Below are 19,071 nucleotides of genomic sequence, written 5' to 3'. Positions count from 1 at the left end.
AGGAAGGATTTATTGCATCCTCCCATTCATTACATATATCCATCCTTAGATGGAGTAATTCTAATCAAACATGTTTCGGCTCATTTTGAGCCATCTTCAGTGAAAAAAGGTTAAAAAACTACACAATTAATGCTAAAAGATGTTGTTAATGCACAACAAGAAAGAATATATACAAACAAGTGAAACATGATGAAGTTAAAACAATAAGAGGTTGTAGCAAAGTTGAGAACCTTAGTCTGAAGTACAATATGTCACACTAAAACGAGGACGAAATCACAAAACTAAAACTTGAGAAACAGTCTATCTTCATTGAGTCATACTTGAATGGTCTAGAGAACAACAAAAGTTAAGAACATAGTTTGAGAGGAAACAAATGCCGAGTATAGCGTGTGTGACTCGTCGTGGAAACCATCAATAAAATCCAAATCTGTATTGGAAAATGAATGAGTATATGTGAGAAGCTGGGGCTAATACGTATAAGATAAACTAAAAGAAAACTTTAGAATTACTTATTAAATAATTGCCCTCTCGAACGGCCTGACTTTCTCAGTTTAGAGGTCCCTCTTCCACTGGTCATGTTCGTAGCTGGCTCAGCTGTGTTTGCGAGGATAGGAGGAGTGAAGGGGGTAAGGGAGGGAAGCACTAAGCCAGTAGGGAGAGGTGGTGTTGAGTTGGAAAGCTGGAAGCGGGTTTTTTTTTTAATTATAGAATTAATTGTTGACAAATAAATTGAATGGACATTTTGAGTAAAATGTTCTTTTTTTCGTTGATTTCATTTAAATTATAAAAGGGGTTTCTAAATTGATCTACAGTATATGATGTGGATGCTCTCGACAATGTTGAGCAAGGTGCCTTTATGCTTGTAATGCAGGATCTTCAGATCTTGATAAACTGCTGTGTATCTGTGACTAGATTCTTTATGATGCTCACTCATAGCTGAAAAACAATTATATTTAACATTTTTTAACCTTTTAACATTTTTTCACTGAAGATGGCTCAAAATGAGCCAAAACATGTTTGATTAGAATTATTCCATCTAAAGATGGATATATGTATTGAACAGGAGGACGCAATAAACCCTTTCCTTTGTAAAGTGAAAACCATTTATATGGAATGATTTTAATATCTTTTAGCGTTGTAATATATTGGGACAACGAACTTATGAGACGTTATTAAGCCTAATATGTGCTTTAATAATGACTTACACCACTGTCATTCTCAAGGGGTCAGTTATGTATGAATTAAATATTTCTGGTATTATTTTGTGATACTGAATTCACTCAGCTCACTGCCATTAACCACTTTTGTCTTCATTCTTTTTCATATTCCTTCCATGGGAACACGAAAAACTTAACACTAGGATCACTATAATGTTCTGAATTATGGCAGCGTCACGACACAACCATACCATTTAGCACGACAAGGACGTTCCATATTGCTTCTATATGTAAATCAATAATACAATACCACTATTATCCAGACAAATAACAAATCTTTCTGTCAAGCAACACCACAGTTGTATGTTAGTTAAAGCAGCATGGGCTGCACACTACCTTACTGTTTTGCCAACTTTGGTGCTAGTAGTCACTTAGACATTCCCCATAGTGCAGTTCAGTTCACAAAAACATTTTAACTAATAAAAGTTGCTTTTTTTAATTTTTTGCTGGAATTTTAAAATCACACCAACTCAAGACAGATCTTTGGTGACAATGGGATACGAAAGAGCTAAGATAAGGAAAGAAGTGACAGCCTTATTTAAGGTAGAGCACCAGTATTTGTCTAGCAGTTCTTTGTAGGGGTTTTTTTTTTTAACTTTAGGTCGCACCGATACAGATAGGTCTTATGGCAACGATGTGGGAGGAAAGGGCTAGGGGAGGGCAGAAAGCAGCCGTGACCTCACTTAAGGTACACCCCCAGCACTTGGCTGGTGTGAAATGGGAAACAACGGAAAACTATCTTCAGGGCTGCCAACAGTGGGGTTTGAATTCACTACCTCCCAAATGCAAGCTGACAGCTACATGACCCAAACTGCACAGATACTTGCTCAGTTTGTCTAGTATGAACTCACCATCTCCAAGCTTAAAGCTACACAACACGATTTGTGCAGTCAACTCACTCCGTAATAAGAGCAATGCCCAAACAGAAATCAGTTTAAGAAATGCCGCTCTAGAGCAATATGAAAGGCAGGTCAGGTGTGTGTTATCTATATAATTTTTAAGTGTTAGTTTCTCCAGTAGGTCACAACTACAATAATTTAAGAATAAATAAAATTTTTAAAATACTTAAAAATACAACATATTGTAATGGTTATAGCGTCCACCATGCCAACTTGCCGTGAGCCAGGCTCGTCACCGTATCGGCCCACCCGCTTACGCTTCAACCGCGCCAATCACGAAGAAGACTTAAGTACTAGACCGGCCCCTCTCTCTTCTGTCCGTGGTCGCACCGCATGGGACGATGGAAATAACCAGACGATTAATCTGGAGTCATCCATCTCGCGAGGTTCCTGGATACATCTAGCATCCAGGCTGTTCTAGAAGGGCCAGCACAGGTATATAAGAGAGGAGTGACTTGCCTGGAGTTAGTGAGAGTGAGATTGTTGGTGTGAGTTAGCGAAGAGTGCAGTCAGTGATAGCCTGGGATGAGGTGTCAGCCTGATGGTGTATCTGCCTGTTGGACCCGAGGACTCGTTCCTGTTTCCCTGACGTTGTGTGTGTGAGTCTCTTGGGGCTGACTGCTGTAGAAGAACCTTGGGTGTTCTGGAGCAGCGCGAAGGGAACACTGGGTGCCGGTGTGCAGACTGCGAACGGAGTTCGATGATTGAGTGAACAGCGGATACTATCCCAAGCTGCGAGACTGACGTGTAGGCTGTGGACCGTGACAGCGCTAACGAGAGTGACTGAGTGGCTGAGTGAGTGTAAATAATCGAAGACTTTGTGTGTGTCGTACATGGAACATGAGAAACTAAGAGAGAGAGAGAGAGAGAGAGCGCAAAACGTGTGTGTATCTGTGTACTTGTGTAAGTTGTAAGCTCGGCATCGTGCGCGTGTGAGTGTGTAACTGTGTAGTTGTAGTGCTTAGTTAATAAATCTTAAAAATAGGACAGTACCAGGTTCTGTACTCATTTATTTACCCCACCAACATGTTACAATATAATAACAGATTATACCCGAAAAAGAAACAACTTGAATGACATGTTTCATTCTTGAAAGAGCATCAACAGATTCTATCAATTCACACACGTTTTATTTCATTTTTTATTACTTATGAACGGATTAATATTATTGGGAAGTGAAAAAACCATTTACGTTAAACATGTCATTCTTATTTCAATTTCACTAGTACAAACTATATACAATGACTGACAGAGCAAATGCAACACCAAGAAGGAGTGGTCAGAACTTTATGCCAATTGCAGGGTAGACTGACGTCACTGAGATATGCTCCTGATGTGAAATGCGCCGCTGTGCTGCGCACGTAGCGAACGATAAATGGGACACGGCGTTGGCGAATGGCCCACTTCGTACCGTGATTTCTCAGCCGACAGTCATTGTAGAACGTGTTGTCGTGTGCCACAGGACACGTGTATAGCTAAGAATGCCAGGCCGCCGTCAACGGAGGCATTTCCAGCAGACAGACGACTTTACGAGGGGTATGGTGATCGGGCTGAGAAGGGCAGGTTGGTCGCTTCGTCAAATCGCAGCCGATACACATTGGGATGTGTCCACGGTGCAGCGCCTGTGGCGAAGATGGTTGGCGCAGGGACATGTGGCACGTGCGAGGGGTCCAGGCGCAGTCCGAGTGACGTCAGCACGCGAGGATCGGCGCATCCGCCGCCAAGCGGTGGCAGCCCCGCACGCCACGTCAACCGCCATTCTTCAGCATGTGCAAGACACCCTGGCTGTTCCAATATCGACCAGAACAATTCCCCGTCGATTGGTTGAAGGAGGCCTGCACTCCCGGCGTCCGCTCAGAAGACTACCATTGACTCCACAGCATAGACGTGCACGCCTGGCATGGTGCCGGGCTAGAGCGACTTGGATGAGGGAATGGCGGAACGTCGTGTTCTCCGATGAGTCACGCTTCTGTTCTGTCAGTGATAGTCACCGCAGACGAGTGTGGCGTCAGCGTGGAGAAAGGTCAAATCCGGCAGTAACTGTGGAGCGCCCTACCGCTAGACAACGCAGCATCATGGTTTGGGGCGCTATTGCGTATGATTCCACGTCACCTCTAGTGCGTATTCAAGGCACGTTAAATGCCCACCGCTACGTGCAGCATGTGCTGTGGCCGGTGGCACTCCCGTACCTTCAGGGGCTCTGTTTCAGCAGGATAATGCCCGCCCACACACTGCTCGCATCTCCCAACAGGCTCTACGAGGTGTACAGATGCTTCCGTGGCCAGCGTACTCTCCGGATCTCTCACCAATCGAACACGTGTGGGATCTCATTGGACGCCGTTTGCAAACTCTGCCCCAGCCTTGTACGGACGACCAACTGTGGCAAATGGTTGACAGAGAATGGAGAACCATCCCTCAGGACACCATCCGCACTCTTATTGACTCTGTACCTCGATGTGTTTCTGCGTGCATCGCCGCTCGCGGTGGTCCTACATCCTACTGAGTCGATGCCGTGCGCATTGTGTAACCTGCATATTGGTTTGAAATAAACATCAATTATTCGTCCGTGCCGTCTCTGTTTTTTCCCCAACTTTCATCCCTTTCGAACCACTCCTCCTTGGTGTTGCATTTGCTCTGTCAGTCAGTGTATTTGCTAGCAGTATTGTTTTCCTCGCTGTTGACACACACACGTACACACACACGCACGCGCACACACACACACACATTCTCTCTCTCTCTCTATCTCTCTCTCACACACACACACTCTCTCTGTCACATCTCGCTAGCATTGCAAACTTGCACTCTCGGCCTTCACTGTCACAATATCAAAGCAAAGCAACAAAATTCTCAATAAAGTGCCACAATCCAAATAAGATGCACTATATGAACTTACTGTATAAAATTGTCTTTCTAACCACAATAATAAACTCTTGTACGCATCCAGAGGTGGTGCAGCTCTTTTCAGGTACAACCCCATTGGAGGTGAGCTGCATGTACCATTTCAACCACATGCCAACCCTCCTGCCATTCTTAAATTTCTGGCAGTACCGGGAATCGAATCCAGGCCCCCCAAGGACAGCAGCTAATAACACTAACCGTTACGCTACGGAGGTGGATTGATGATAATAGAAAACAAAGTCATCAATATTCCAGTCTCTGGAATCAGTTCCTGAGGATGTTTGCTGAAAACTAGTTGAAAGAACTCCACTGAGATAATTCATTTAATGTTATAAGATAATGACATAATTCCTAGTAATAAATCATTACTATGTAATTAGCACCAACATTAAGTATTTAAAAGTTGTTACCTTGTTGGACACCACAGGACTTTCGTAACTGGTTTTGGCTGAGTTACTGTAAGTACTGGCTTCTCAAAATTTCTAGTATCCCAAATGGAAATCTGGTTTTCAACAAAAGATGCCAACTGGTAATCATTGCAGGGATCAACAGCAAGGCCATAAACAGCTTTAGTAGGAGTAGAGTTGATGATTTTACTAGAATCTAAAAATAAATACATTATACAATCAGTGTGCAAGAAGAAAATTAGAGCAATGTTAATAAGAAGAACATATTCAGAAATTATTTTTGTTTGTTACCTCTTAAATCAACAAGCCTAAGATGTTTGTTATTCATGCCAACTACAAGACATCTTGGTTGTAGACTAAACCAAGCCAATGAATGAGCTATTTCAGACATGCCCAGCTCTGCTATTGGCCGAGCACCTTCTGAACCAGAAGATGCACTATGATGATGATGGGAACTAACAACAGGTGCATTTCCTTTTGAATCAACATAATGCGGGCACTTGAAAACATCCCACAGTAGGACAGAATGATCAGCTCTATTCTTGTCCAAACCAGCAGCAATGAGATTGCTTTCAACAGGATTCCATGCAATGGAATTACACTGTCTTGCATGTCGAGGTGCTGTAAAAAGAAAGAAATACACTTCGCAAACTAACTGGACAGTAAGCGGTCACAGACTATAACAACAAGAGGTAAATAGGAACAATAATAACAGAGATGTGAAACTTCAAAGGTGGTTTTGCGTAGTGGCACGACCTGCTGCGGATAAGCAAAGGTTACATTCAACCAAAGAAACAAGTGAAATAATATTCAGCCCGTATGACTCTCATTTTTTGTAGTAAAAAATGTCAAGAGCATCCTGTGTTCCCAATGGATGCATTCATAATCTTCACATCTTTCAGATTTGAAATGGTGATGCCAGTCATCACATGCTCCATGTACAACTAAAAAATCATGCCCCTTTGATACATCCATAATCTTCACGTTTTTCAGATTTAACGCGGTGCAGCCAGTCATCGCATCTTCCATGTTTAACTAAAATATTGCACTTATATTTTACCCAAAACACATGTTTTGGTGAAATTATCAATTGTTCTAGGCATAAAAACTCTTCCGTACACTATTGTTTTGCTGCAGATTTTTTTTTTTTTTCCACGGTCACTTGGCTCTTCACTGTTTTTATGTTTAACATCACTAACTTTTGTTGTTCTTAACTTCACTGGAACAGATGCTTGCAGTACACAGCATCACTTTACGACAAAAGCAGGCAATGGAACTTAATCAGTGTAGGCAACTCATTACAAAATCAAAGAAACAGAAATTGAACACACATATATTTGAGAAAACTTTTTCACAATTTGCCTTATGTCGCACCGACACAGATATGTCTTATTGTGATGATGGGACAAGAAAGGCCTAGGAGTAGGAAGGATGCAGCCGTGGCCTTAATTAAGGTACAGCCCCAGCATTTGCCTGGTGTAAAAATGGAAAATGATGGAAAACCATCTTCAGGGCTGCCGAGAGTGGGGTTCGGACCCACTGGGCCGATTGCAGAAACTATGACTAGTTTTAAGCCTTAGACATCGTCTACCTAACCAACGTCTAAATCGTTCACAATCTTCCATTGCATAAACAATGTTCAGTCGATGTTTAACTAGACATCCCTTACAGTTTCAATTTTGGTTTGAAAATGGAGACAGGAGTATCTTTCATGCAACTCTTTGCTTGTCGCAACCAATGAAATTCGTAAGTGCGCGCGCCGAACGCCAGTCAGCTGTTTGTCTTCCTACACATTACTCAAATATGGCTGAGCATGACTTGCCCACAGATAAGAGTATCGCTTTCGGTGGAAATTAAATCTCATAATATTGACACTAAAGCAACACAGCACCGTACGGGGAAGTGTAGCTTTCATAATAGCGTTGTTACAGTGAGTGTAATCTACTCATAAATACGGTAGCTTCGACGAAGGGAAGATGAAGCATTAGTAATGTGTAACCGAGTGTGTTGTACAGGCCATATAGATGTAGCTTGCATTCTGGAGATCGTAGGTTCGAAACGCATCATCGGCAGCCGTGACGATTGTTTTCCATAGTTTCCATATTTTTACACCAGGCCAATACTAGGGCTGTTATTATGGCCAAGGCCCTTCTTCCCCAGTCCTCTCTAAACGATAATCACCACCACTTGCCTTTTCCTATCTGGTAGTTGCCAAAAACTTATACAATTAATATAAAAATCCCATTCAACCTACTTTTTAGTTTTCACTATTATGTGTGTTTACTTGGCAAAAAATATAAGTGAATCCCTCCCGATTGATATATGTGACAGCCCTCAGACGATCGGGACACGTAATTCTGATATGTATGTAGTCGAAGTGACCTGTAATTCCATGGAAATTACATCATGTACATAATAAAATATATCGGTTGTCAAGAATTGTATTCCAGTTGACAATTACCGGACTGTCACTTTGTCAGTTTCAAGAAACAAGTCTCTCGTAAAGCGAAACCTTATTTTATGATTATCTCCCTGTGCATGTCAAACGAATTGCTGCGATTTAGCAGCGGGCGACCCACAGAGAGGCCGTCAGACTAACCTTTCTTCCCAGAATCGTCTCAACATGATCATACAAATTACATATTTCATGGTACATAACCTCTGATTGTGATTCACTCCTCTAATTTGAGGTTAAACATTGCTCTCAGCAGTGTTTAAACATGACCGGTTAAACATCAGTTTTAGACAGTGTCTAAGTGATAAATAGCGTCTCTGCAATGCGGCAGCCATGCTTGGGCATTGTTTAACCGTAGACGTCATCTAAATACCGTTTCTGCAATCGGCCCACTATCTCGCAGATGCAAGCGCACAGCTGCGCGCCACTAACCGCATGGCCAGCTGACCCAGTGGACAATGAATTACATTATCCAGTGTCACAAGAGACTTGGTGATGATCTGGGATGAGAAAACACTATATCATGGAGGAGAGGAAATGGCATCTTGTTTATTTTCATAATTTAACACTCAACAGCAGTTATATTTTCATAAAAATGCAGCTGAAACTCTATCTGAACTGATAACTGCGCAGGGCAGAACCATATCATTACGATGGTTTTGATGTGTATAGGGCTTCTTCAGAAAAGATTAAACCTTCAGGAAATAAACCACAAGTTTCTTTTGAGAGGGCACTGTTGTCTATTAAGAGAGTTATTTTACACACACGAAACAAAATTTTATTAAAGGAGAATTGCAATGATACAGTATTGTAAAATATGTGCCACTGGCACATTAAACTCAAAGTCTAGCTTTTGCTGAAGAAAAAGTATTTTCATAGAACAGATGGTTTTGTCACAGATTACTACAACACTTGAGATATATACAATATTTACACGTTGCCAGTACACAAATCAAATGAAGACTCGCTGAGGGAGAAATGTTGCATAGCAAGTGACTTGCAAAGTCGAAGTGCTCATTCAAGAGCTGAAGACTTGAGAATGTAAAGTTTGGAGAGATGTCAGCGAGTCCAGAGATAGAAACCTCACGAGCTAGCTTCAGTCCACTTGTTCAGTAAGCTGCTTATACACAGCATCCCCTGCGCTTCTGAAGCAAGGTGTAGCTAGCAGCTGAATGACTGACCGCTTTCTCTCCTGGCCCACTCACTTATACAGGGTCTCGAGCGGTGACGTGGAGTGTCAGCTGGTTGCCTGGCCAGCTCTGTCGGTGAGAACTGGATACAGACCGCGCTGTGCGCGGAATTCGTACACCGGCACCACAACAGGCACACCTGCATAGGAGTTATGGTGTTCACAGTACTACTGAAAGGGCAAGGAAACAAATTCCTAAAGGGGCCCATTCACAGTCGAGCCGGTTGGCGAGCCAGTTCGTGACCTTGGTCGCACTGACCGGCTCGAAGGTGTGTATGGGGGGTTGTTGAGGGTTGGGCTCGAGGTTGGGTCCGTGTTGGCGGTTTGACAGCTAAGCCGGCAAACCCGACCGGTTCACCAACCCGTCAGTGTGTGTATGGCCACTGCCTGACCGGCTTGCTGTGGTTTCGTCTGTAGCTGAATTTTGTTTCTGTGTGAGTTAATTAGGCCTACCTCGAATAACAATGACTTTTGAGGAGAATAAGCAGTTCCGGAAAGAATTTATTGAAATGTAACGGGCGAGTCCTGGAGCTTTCCAATCCTTGCGCCACGCAATACCTTCCATGTGTTAGTGCGACATTCAAACACTAATATAATAATAATAATAATAATAATAATAATAATAACAACAACAACAACAATAATATGAAGAAGAAGAAGAAGAATCCATGGTCTCCCAATACTCTACTTCAAATATTATTAGCCTATAGACCATTCTGCTATGACATATATGCCTCTCGCGCCTCTGCACTTACGCGCAAATATTCCGGCTGCAACGTATCGAAGATTGCCCAACACGTCTCAGGAATAATTTTTGTAAGTAGCTGAGGAGATATTACACTGCTAAATTTCATGTCTTCATAACTTCTCCCTGTCGCTAGAAATCGCAATGTTGCAATTAACCTCTCTTCAGCACTGATGGTATCTATCATGTGTGTCTCCTGTTTCTCTATGTTTGGCCTAATCAACTCCAACAATTCGCAAAAATTGTCGCTATCCATACACAGAAAGTTCTTATAATCTGCAGGTTCTTGTACGCTTGACTTACTTGACTTAATTCCTGTTGTTCCTTGTGGAACATAGGGCATCAACAAAGCATCTCCATCTGATCCTGTTGTTAGCCAACCTCTTCACCTCTCTCCAGGTCTTGCCTTCTTCCATTGCCTCCATGTGTACAGATCTTCGCCACGTTTGTTTGGGCCTTCCTCTCCTCCTTTTACCCTGCGGGTTCCAATCCAGTGCCTCTCTCTCGATGGCTTCATTCCCTTTCCTCAACGTATGCCCTATCCATTTCCATTTCCGCTGCTTTATCTGTATGGTCATCTCGGTTTCACCCGTCCTTCTCCATAGTTCATGATTGGAGATTACTTCCGGCCAGTAGATGTTTAAAATCTTCCTTAAACAGCGGTTGACAAAGGTCTGCAACTTGGAGGTAATCACTTTAGTCACCTTCCAGGTCTCGGACCCATACAGTAGAACAGCCTTGACATTACTTCGGAAAATGCGAAGTTTGGTCCTGATAGATATTTTGTTGTTCTTCCATACCGGATAGAGCCGAACAAAGGCACCGTTCGCTTTTTGTATACGTTGAGAAACATCCTGTACTGCTCCTCCATCTTTGGAAACTACACTGCCCAAGTAGATGAACCTATAGAGGATGTGGATAGTTTCACCTACTTGGGTTCTTGTACGCATAGAGTTCTTAATAGGCTGACGTGTGAACATCGTGGTTTATCTCTCAACCATTCCTTCATCCACACACGTTTCTTCTTCTTTTCTTCATCGATGCACAAAATGCTGCAACAGCTACAGCCACTTTGGAATGTTTTCGTTGGGCCATAACAAAAACTTTTTTTTGCTAGTGGCTTTACGTCGCACCGATACAGATAGGTCTTATGGTGACGATGGGAGAGGAAAGGCCTAGGAGTTGGAAGGAAGCGGCCGTGGCCTTAATTAAGGTACAGCCCCAGCATTTGCCTTGTGTGAAAATGGGAAACCAAGGAAAACCATCTTCAGGGCTGCCGACAGTGAGATTCAAACCCACTATCTCTATAACAAAAACTAGGCAATGCACATACTATTTGCAATACAGACTGGCGGACTGGTCAGTGAATGGTCACCGTCGAGCCAGACGGGTTCGGGGTGGGGATTTTATACATGGACCGGCTCGACTGTGAATGGGCCCCTTAAGAATCAACAAATTTATACCTGTAAGAATAATACATAAAACAGTAATGGCTAATTTACAGCAACATCTTCCTGGATAAATTACATTCACAAGTGTAGGACTAAAATTCCTATAAAATGTGTAAAATGAAATTGACAGGCCACCTAAAATTCAGTTTTTTTCACAGTAGAATCTGGTCCTTTTGTTGCAAGGAAAGAAGAAGACTGAGGGGTAAAATTTTGAACTGGCCACGTTATAATTTAAGACATCTTGAATGTATAATAACATAACCTTGAGTATATTTTATATTCCTTGGCATTTTTTAACATTAATTGAACATTTTAAGATATGATATCAAAGAAATTAAAGATCTATGTAATGGGTATACGATTGTCTGGCTAAGTAACAACTGCAAAGGATAACTTGTTTTCACGTAGGGCAATATAATCTTAAGTCGTTTTTGTAACAAGCCATTTATAAAAATCAATATTATACTCATAGGTGCATCATAACATACAAATTAAGATGTTCATGTTTTATCATATTACAAACAGCATTCTTTAACAAAATACTGCATATGTAGGAAAAATTTTCTTTATCACCCTCCTGTAAAATTTAGTGTTTGGCTCTGAGGTACAGAATATTGGACTCCAAAATATTTTACCAAGTTCTTTTCCAGTGAGTCCACGTGAATCAAATGCAGTGGGACCAAATGTAGTAAGAGTTATTTTTCCATTTGCCTGGCCAATTGCCAACAATATATCAGATTCTGCCTGAGGATATATATCAACACATTTGACATAATGGTGATTTGAATTAGTTGCAAGCAGGTTGGCTCCTGTAGTGTCAGACACCTTTATGCCTGTAACAGAAAAGAGTAACAGTTATTAAATTATGACTGATAATTTTCAACAAACTAACAATATTCAAACAAAGTGCAACAGATTATCAGACAGACAACTAAATAAATTCATGTGAAGAGTCTGTTGGGTTAGTACTAGAACTATAAGGCCATAAACTCATTTCCCAGTTCTTCTCAATTTATTTCAGATTTTTCTTGATCACACCATTATAACATCATTTTCCTAATTACTGCAATGTTGACTAACATAAGCAACTCTGCTACTTCTCCAGCCCTTGTAATTTAAGGCGAGAGCTTCCTGTGATGCTATACGTTACCGTCAAGTCGTCGGATTGTCATATGCCTTGTAGGATTATGCGACTAAGAGCAGTAATGCAGAAAGGCACAGTTCATGTATGAATTTCCCCATAAACCGCACAGAAATGACAGGTGAGCAAGAATAATTTAACAACTTGGTTTGAGTCTAGAAATGGATAACCTATGGAATGAATGTCACTTATCAAAAGCCCTGTGTCCACTCAATACTCTTCCTATGTTAAAACAGCCCAGCCCATCAAAATGGTTTGATTTTCTTTCAGAGGCAGTACTAGCAAGTACTGTAATTGATTACCATATCCAAGTTACGCATGCCATTCAACAGCAAACTTCACAACTGTTTTTTTATTTTTATTTTTTTTGCTAGTTGCTTTACGTCGCACCGACACAGAGAGGTCTTATGGCGACGATGGGACAGGGAAGGGCTAGGAGTGGGAAGGAAGCGGCCGTGGCCTTAATTAAGGTACAGCCGGGCTGAGTGGCTCAGACGGTTGAGGCGCTGGTCCTCTGACCCCAACGTGGCAGGTTCGATCCTGGCTCAGTCCGGTGGTATTTGAAGGTGCTCAAATACGTCAGCCTCATGTCAGTAGATTTATTGGCACATAAAAGAACTCCTGCGGGACTAAATTCTGGCACCTCGGCGTTGATTCCCATAGGGAATATCATCTGATGATATAGATGTTGATTCCCGTAGGGAATATCATCTGATGGCCAGGCAGGCATCAATTTTTGGAAATGGGATATAGCTCTCATAGTGCATTGGCACTGCTGGTGGCTTCAAGTAGCCTATGCAGTGGCCTCCACGGTATGCACTAGCCTTGCGTCTTGGGAGTTGTGCTAAGTCCCAACTGATGACTCCTTACATAAAGTCGTATTGAATCCTAATTTTAAAAGCAAAACCACCATGGGTTATGTTCATGGAGAGAATACACTTGTATTCTTCCGTATTACGGAACAGTAGCGTATCTAATTTCATAATAAAAGCTCTCCTCCCCTATACTAGTCAAAACCGGTCTCCCGTTGATTACCTCTTGTCATTGAGATAACAGGTCCCAATGAGAGTAACTTTTGAGTAGTATATACTCAGATGCGAAGTGAACGAAGTTAAAATCTTCTCCGATGTGCAGACGTAGAATCGTAGTAAGAGTGTCTTCCAAGGGTGTCTCTGTGTCTAAGAGTAAGAAAAAGAATGTCCGAATACGAGTGTTCTCTCCAGCTCTTGTTGGCGGGAATATAGCCATCAAAAGTCTCCCTCCATCAGCCATATCACATGGTCCAGTAAGATTCGAGGTCTCATCCCTTCTCCTATGCATTGCTGTGAATCCATCACGTTGCTTCATTACGTCCATTCACATAGGCTGAACTTTCCCGCGAAATCAAAGCGTCAGGTAGCAAACTTCGAAAAGTCGGCGTTCATAATGTTTCAACTGTCTCATCAGAAGGTGGAGAGGGTAAGGTCTCTCGTAACCTTGATGACGTACATTTCCTGGAAATGGAATTAAATTAGCCTGTTGACTCTGGTCACCTCACAACGTCTACTGGAAAATTTACTGCAAGCTATTAATATGAATGATGTTGAAATACTTTACCCAATATGTGGTTCGTTCAGAATACGTTATAGCCGTGATACAAAGAAATGAAATGATGTGAAATGGATGATTAAAACCCTATATATACAAATTAATTTTAAAATGACCTATCAGTGATTAAATATATACATATTATCAATTAATTAGACAGTTCAATAATTTATCACATGCTGTGATGTTCCAAACATCACATTTGCCCCTCTGAACCTGAAACAAGTAGCACTTCCGTTGAGGGCTCACACCTACACTTTGCGACTTACGTTTCACTTGTTTTTAAAGCAGCTTTACATTCACACATTTTACAACATAACAATATTTTACAAAACTACATCTTGATGATTCCACCTACAACTTAATTACAACAGATAATATTTAACACTTCAAAATTTCCTTTAAAAAAAACACAATATTATAACTTAGCGAATTTCTGATGTCTCACTTTCTCAAATGTTCGTCATCTCTTGCTGATTTTATGAATCCAGTGTATGCAACACTTGACCATTCAATTTAGATCTGTACAATATTTACACAAACAAAATGCATCGTATTACTCTTTCAAGTGTTTAATACATTCTTGCTGTATGACTATCACTTCACACACGCCAACACATTCACGTGGTTTTAGCCTAGGGTAAAATTATTGCAAGTCTTTATGAAGACATCATACAGCCTATGGGGAATTTACAAATCTTATTCTGCAATATTAATGATCCTCGTTATATATAAATCAAATACTAGATTACCCATACATGGCATTACATAAAGAGAACAGATGTAACGTTGGTAATGAACTCGTGTCAATCGTACACACACACATCGTGTAGCAAGCAAAACAAAACTTGGGAAATTCCACCTTCCAGAGAGCGGTCATTCCACGCTGCGACAGGTGTATATAATATAAGAGATAAGCCTGGCCTGACCCACTGACCTATATTCCAGCTCTACGGAAAGTCCACCGGACTCGTAATATATTTATGGAGACTCCTAATGTTGTACGAACCCAATAAAATGCAATCGCCGTCAGATAATTTATAAGCACGAGGTCCTAGTTTCTTATGTATACGATAAGGTCCTTGATATAGAAGTCCAGCCAGATCATCCATAAAAACCGTGGTGAAATCCCCTGCCACATTACCTAATGCAATATCTAATGCTCTAATTAAGGCTGCAGAACTTGTCTTCATCCCGTAGGGAACGCGCTGAAAATGATACCAGCTGTACTTATGACTAAATGCTGTCAGAGGCCTGTCCTCCACTCTTAAAGGAATCTGCCAAAAACTACTTCTTAAATCAACAGATGAAAACCATTTTTTACCCTGAAAGCCCTGAATTAACTCTTCAATTGTCTGTGACTTTAACTGGTCAGCACAAATACGTCTATTAATATTTCTCGCATCAACGCAAAGTCTGACGCTCCCATCAGTCTTAGGCACAACGATTAAAGAATTTAAATACTGGGTATTAGACAGTTCAATAATCCCATCGGCTAACATAGCTTGTATCTGATCGTCAACTGCCTTGGCATATTTGTGTGGGACAGCATACCGTGGCCCGCTGAAAGGACTGTCATCCAGCACTGAAAAAGAATGTTCATAAACATGTGTTTTACCGGGTCTCTTAGAAAAAATCTCAGCGTGTTCACATAACACTGCCAACAATTCGTCCCTCTGGACTTCCTCTAATTTACTGTTACTCACAGATTCAAATAAGGCATCCTTCTGATCCTCTTTCAACCACAACTGGCGTAAATTAAAACCCCTCACTGGGTTCCTCCTCATATCTAGAAACCTCAATTACACTCCACATATCACAAACATACGTTTTCTTCTGAAATTCATTTTTCAGTTCGAGTTTGACATACTTATTATCCCACTTCAGATTTACCATTGCATCATTGTAATCTAACTGAGCCGATTTCAAAGTCAACCAGTCACATCCTAAGATGAGATCAAATACCAGGTGAGGAATAATCAAACATACCTGTACTGAAATTAAACCCTCTATACAAATCGGCACCGTGACTTGCTTGCAGATTTGTTTCGACTTTTTACCAACAGCTGTAATAATGAATGTAGACTTAACAGGCATCTCTTCCATCATAATACCCTGTTTAACTAAAGAGTCATACCTTTCTGAACTAATACATGATTTCTGACTTCCTGTATCAATTAACGCATTAACATACGCCCCCCAAACTTCTAACTGAACCACAGGATTAACCACTTCATCACCCGAATCTAAATAATTATGATCTGGTTCACACATAAGAACTTCCTTAACATCTAGGTCATATGGCAATAGTTTCATAACACAATTTCTAACTACTTCCTGGTAAGGCTGGAATTCTGACCTTTCATTACAGCCTGCATTTAGTTTAAAGGTTGCGATCGTGTACCTACACTTGGCTCGTTAGTAACTTGTCCTCTGACTTGTTTGGCATTTCCCGTTCTATTTTCGGGTGCTCCACCCCTACCGTTATTCCTTGGCTGACACTGATTATGATTCTCATAGTTGTGCTGTCTCCTATTTTCCCTTGGCTCACTATGAGGAACAAAATTATGCGAGTTTCCTGTTCTATGCCCAATGTTTCCTAGTGCATCAAAACTCTCTAATAACTGCTCCATTTGCTGAATAGTTTTAATACTTTACATACACGCTGCTTCACGTACCCTGTCCAGAAAATGTCGTAACAGTAATCTGACTACATCTGAATCAGCCGTGATTCCGTCTAAATTCCGGCAAATCATAACATGTGACAAGAAATACTCAGTCATAGAGACGCCTTCATTATGTTTGAATTTCCCAAATACTACCCTTTCTCTTTCATGGCTTTGAACGTTTTTGTTCCAATATTTGTCTGTGAACTTCGTCTTAAATTCCTTCAGACTTTTCATGTTACTTTTATAGACTGAAAACCAGGAACGCATCTCTCCCACAAAAGCATGATCAATAATGTCGATCGCCTCTTCCCAGTCCATAAACCCTTCCTCAATCCGTTCCCCAAACCGTTTTTCTACTATCTTAAGAAATTCTAGTGGGTTAGTTTGTTTCCCATTAAACTTCGGTAATTCAATTTCCTTCCTGTAAATCCCTCCATGACTTTGCCTCTCAGTGTTACCTTGCCTTTCTCTTACTTCTCATCGTATGTGTGCTTCTGCCATCGCTATGCGGTTCTCTACATCTTTATCTCTTCTTTCAATTTCATTCACTACAGTGTTCTGTTTTTCTTTCAATGTCTTAATTTCCACTGTATTGCCTTCTACCATCGCAAACATTTCTCTTTGTTCCCTAGTGTTGTCTTCTAATATACACTTAACTGTATCGATAATGTTTTTTACCTGTTCCTTAAATTCTTTTTTTTCTTCCTTTTGGGTCTCAACTTTATTATTAATACTTGTCACCTGTGTCTCTAACTCCTTTCTGGTGTTGTTGCTTTCTTTTTCCATTAATCCCAACAACTCACTCCTCTGCTCTTCAATTTCTTTTTTACCTCTTGTTTGTTTTGCTTAGTTGTCTCTTTCTGTTCCTCTATCTGCTTGTTAAATCTTTCATTTTGTTTAAATAATTCTTGTAACTGTTTGCTATGTTCGTCCAGCCTTTTATTAGCTTCGACCTTGTGTTCATTCAATGCCTTACTTAATTCTCATTTAGTTTGTTCTACTTCATTTTTAATTTCTGATTTAGTTTGTTCCAATTCCTTTTTTATTTCAGAATATTTTGTTCCATTTCATTTTTTATTTCAGATTTATTTTGTTCCATTTCATTTTTTATTTCAGATTTATTTTGTTCCATTTCATTTTTTATTTCAGATTTACTATCCTCTATCTTACTTAACATTAACTGCATCATTTTAAGTAACAATTATTAAGCTCAATGTTAGGGCTAACCTCCGCCTAGCCCCCCATCATACTATCGTCTGAATCTAACGTAACTTTGTCATTCCTACTCTTATTTCCTTTGCTTTCTTCGCTCCTATTATCAGTTTCCTCTTCTACACATTTATCAACCTCTTCCTTAGAATTACTTAAAGTATTACCCTTCAGCACGTGCCCACTATGCAGCGTCATGTCTTTCTCCTCTTGCTCAGCCACGCTACCCCCAAAATCTTGCTTGTTGTTTTAAGGGGCCTAACATCGAAGGTCATCGGCCCACCCCCAAAATCAAACACACAAGAAAAATATACTGTGGATACACAACAGTTACCCCCAAAATACTGATTCTAGCCGTTCTATACAAGTACTTAATGATTTACGAGCCCGACACTTGCAACGTCAATATGTGATGTACCCACTCGGCCCACAGATGTGTGACAAAATTATAACGTGGCGGGTCACTTTAATATTAATATAAATAAATATCTCATTGTTTCTCCATAAACAATATCCCATGGGCACCAGCCTTCAAGCTTATGGCTTGAAAACGAAAGTTGATAATTAATAATAATAATAATAATAATAATACTAATAATACGTAATGAGACTCAAAAAACTCCCAGGGGTGAGGTGACGGAACACAAATCATTAAGTACACTAACTTGGAATTTACGGATCATTAATAATAATTACAGAAAATACAAATTAAAACAACTATTTATTAGGATAAAAACGTGATGTAACGGCGTATTAACGAAATCTGAACTTACGGAAGCAAAAGAAAAATTAATTGAAATTAACTCTAAGAACATGAATTGTAGCGCGTAGACTTGCAGTAATTTAAGCCAATAGCTCACCATTTGTAGACTTTGTTATCTGGAAACTGATGATTGATGATGGATCTCTCGTACCGGCGGCGTCATCTGTTGTTGGATTCCAGTCCTACTTCTGCTTCATGCATAATACACTAGCTGTAATATGACTTTCCTGCCTTTAACACTTCCTACTGTACTCCTTACATAAAGTCATAATGAATCCTAATTTTAAAAGCAAAACCACCATGGGTTATGTTCATGGAGAGAATACACTTGTATTCTTCCGTATTACGGAACAGTAGCGTATCTAATTTCATAATAAAAGCTCTACTCCCCTATACTAGTCAAAACCGATCTCCCGTTGATTACCTCTCGTCACTGAGATA

At 40.6% G+C, this 19,071-nt stretch overlaps 1 protein-coding gene across 3 annotated transcripts in view; it reads right to left on the bottom strand.

Moving 5' to 3' along the window:
* mio (GATOR complex protein mio) overlaps positions 1-19,071 on the bottom strand; it is a 293,052-nt gene that overhangs the window by 237,122 nt on the left and 36,859 nt on the right. For all 3 annotated transcript variants that reach the window (XM_067141591.2, XM_067141592.2, XM_067141593.2), the window contains exons 2-4: positions 11,897-12,094; positions 5,713-6,042; positions 5,425-5,617 (exon numbers count right to left, since the gene is read on the bottom strand). In XM_067141591.2, the coding sequence (XP_066997692.2) occupies positions 5,425-5,617; positions 5,713-6,042; positions 11,897-12,094 (721 nt within the window). The remainder of the gene's footprint in view (positions 1-5,424; positions 5,618-5,712; positions 6,043-11,896; positions 12,095-19,071) is intronic.

This window comes from Anabrus simplex, chromosome 2, assembly GCF_040414725.1.
Source record: "Anabrus simplex isolate iqAnaSimp1 chromosome 2, ASM4041472v1, whole genome shotgun sequence".
NCBI classification, from domain to species: Eukaryota; Metazoa; Arthropoda; class Insecta; order Orthoptera; family Tettigoniidae; genus Anabrus; species Anabrus simplex.
This window is presented reverse-complemented; position numbering and strand designations above follow the sequence as displayed.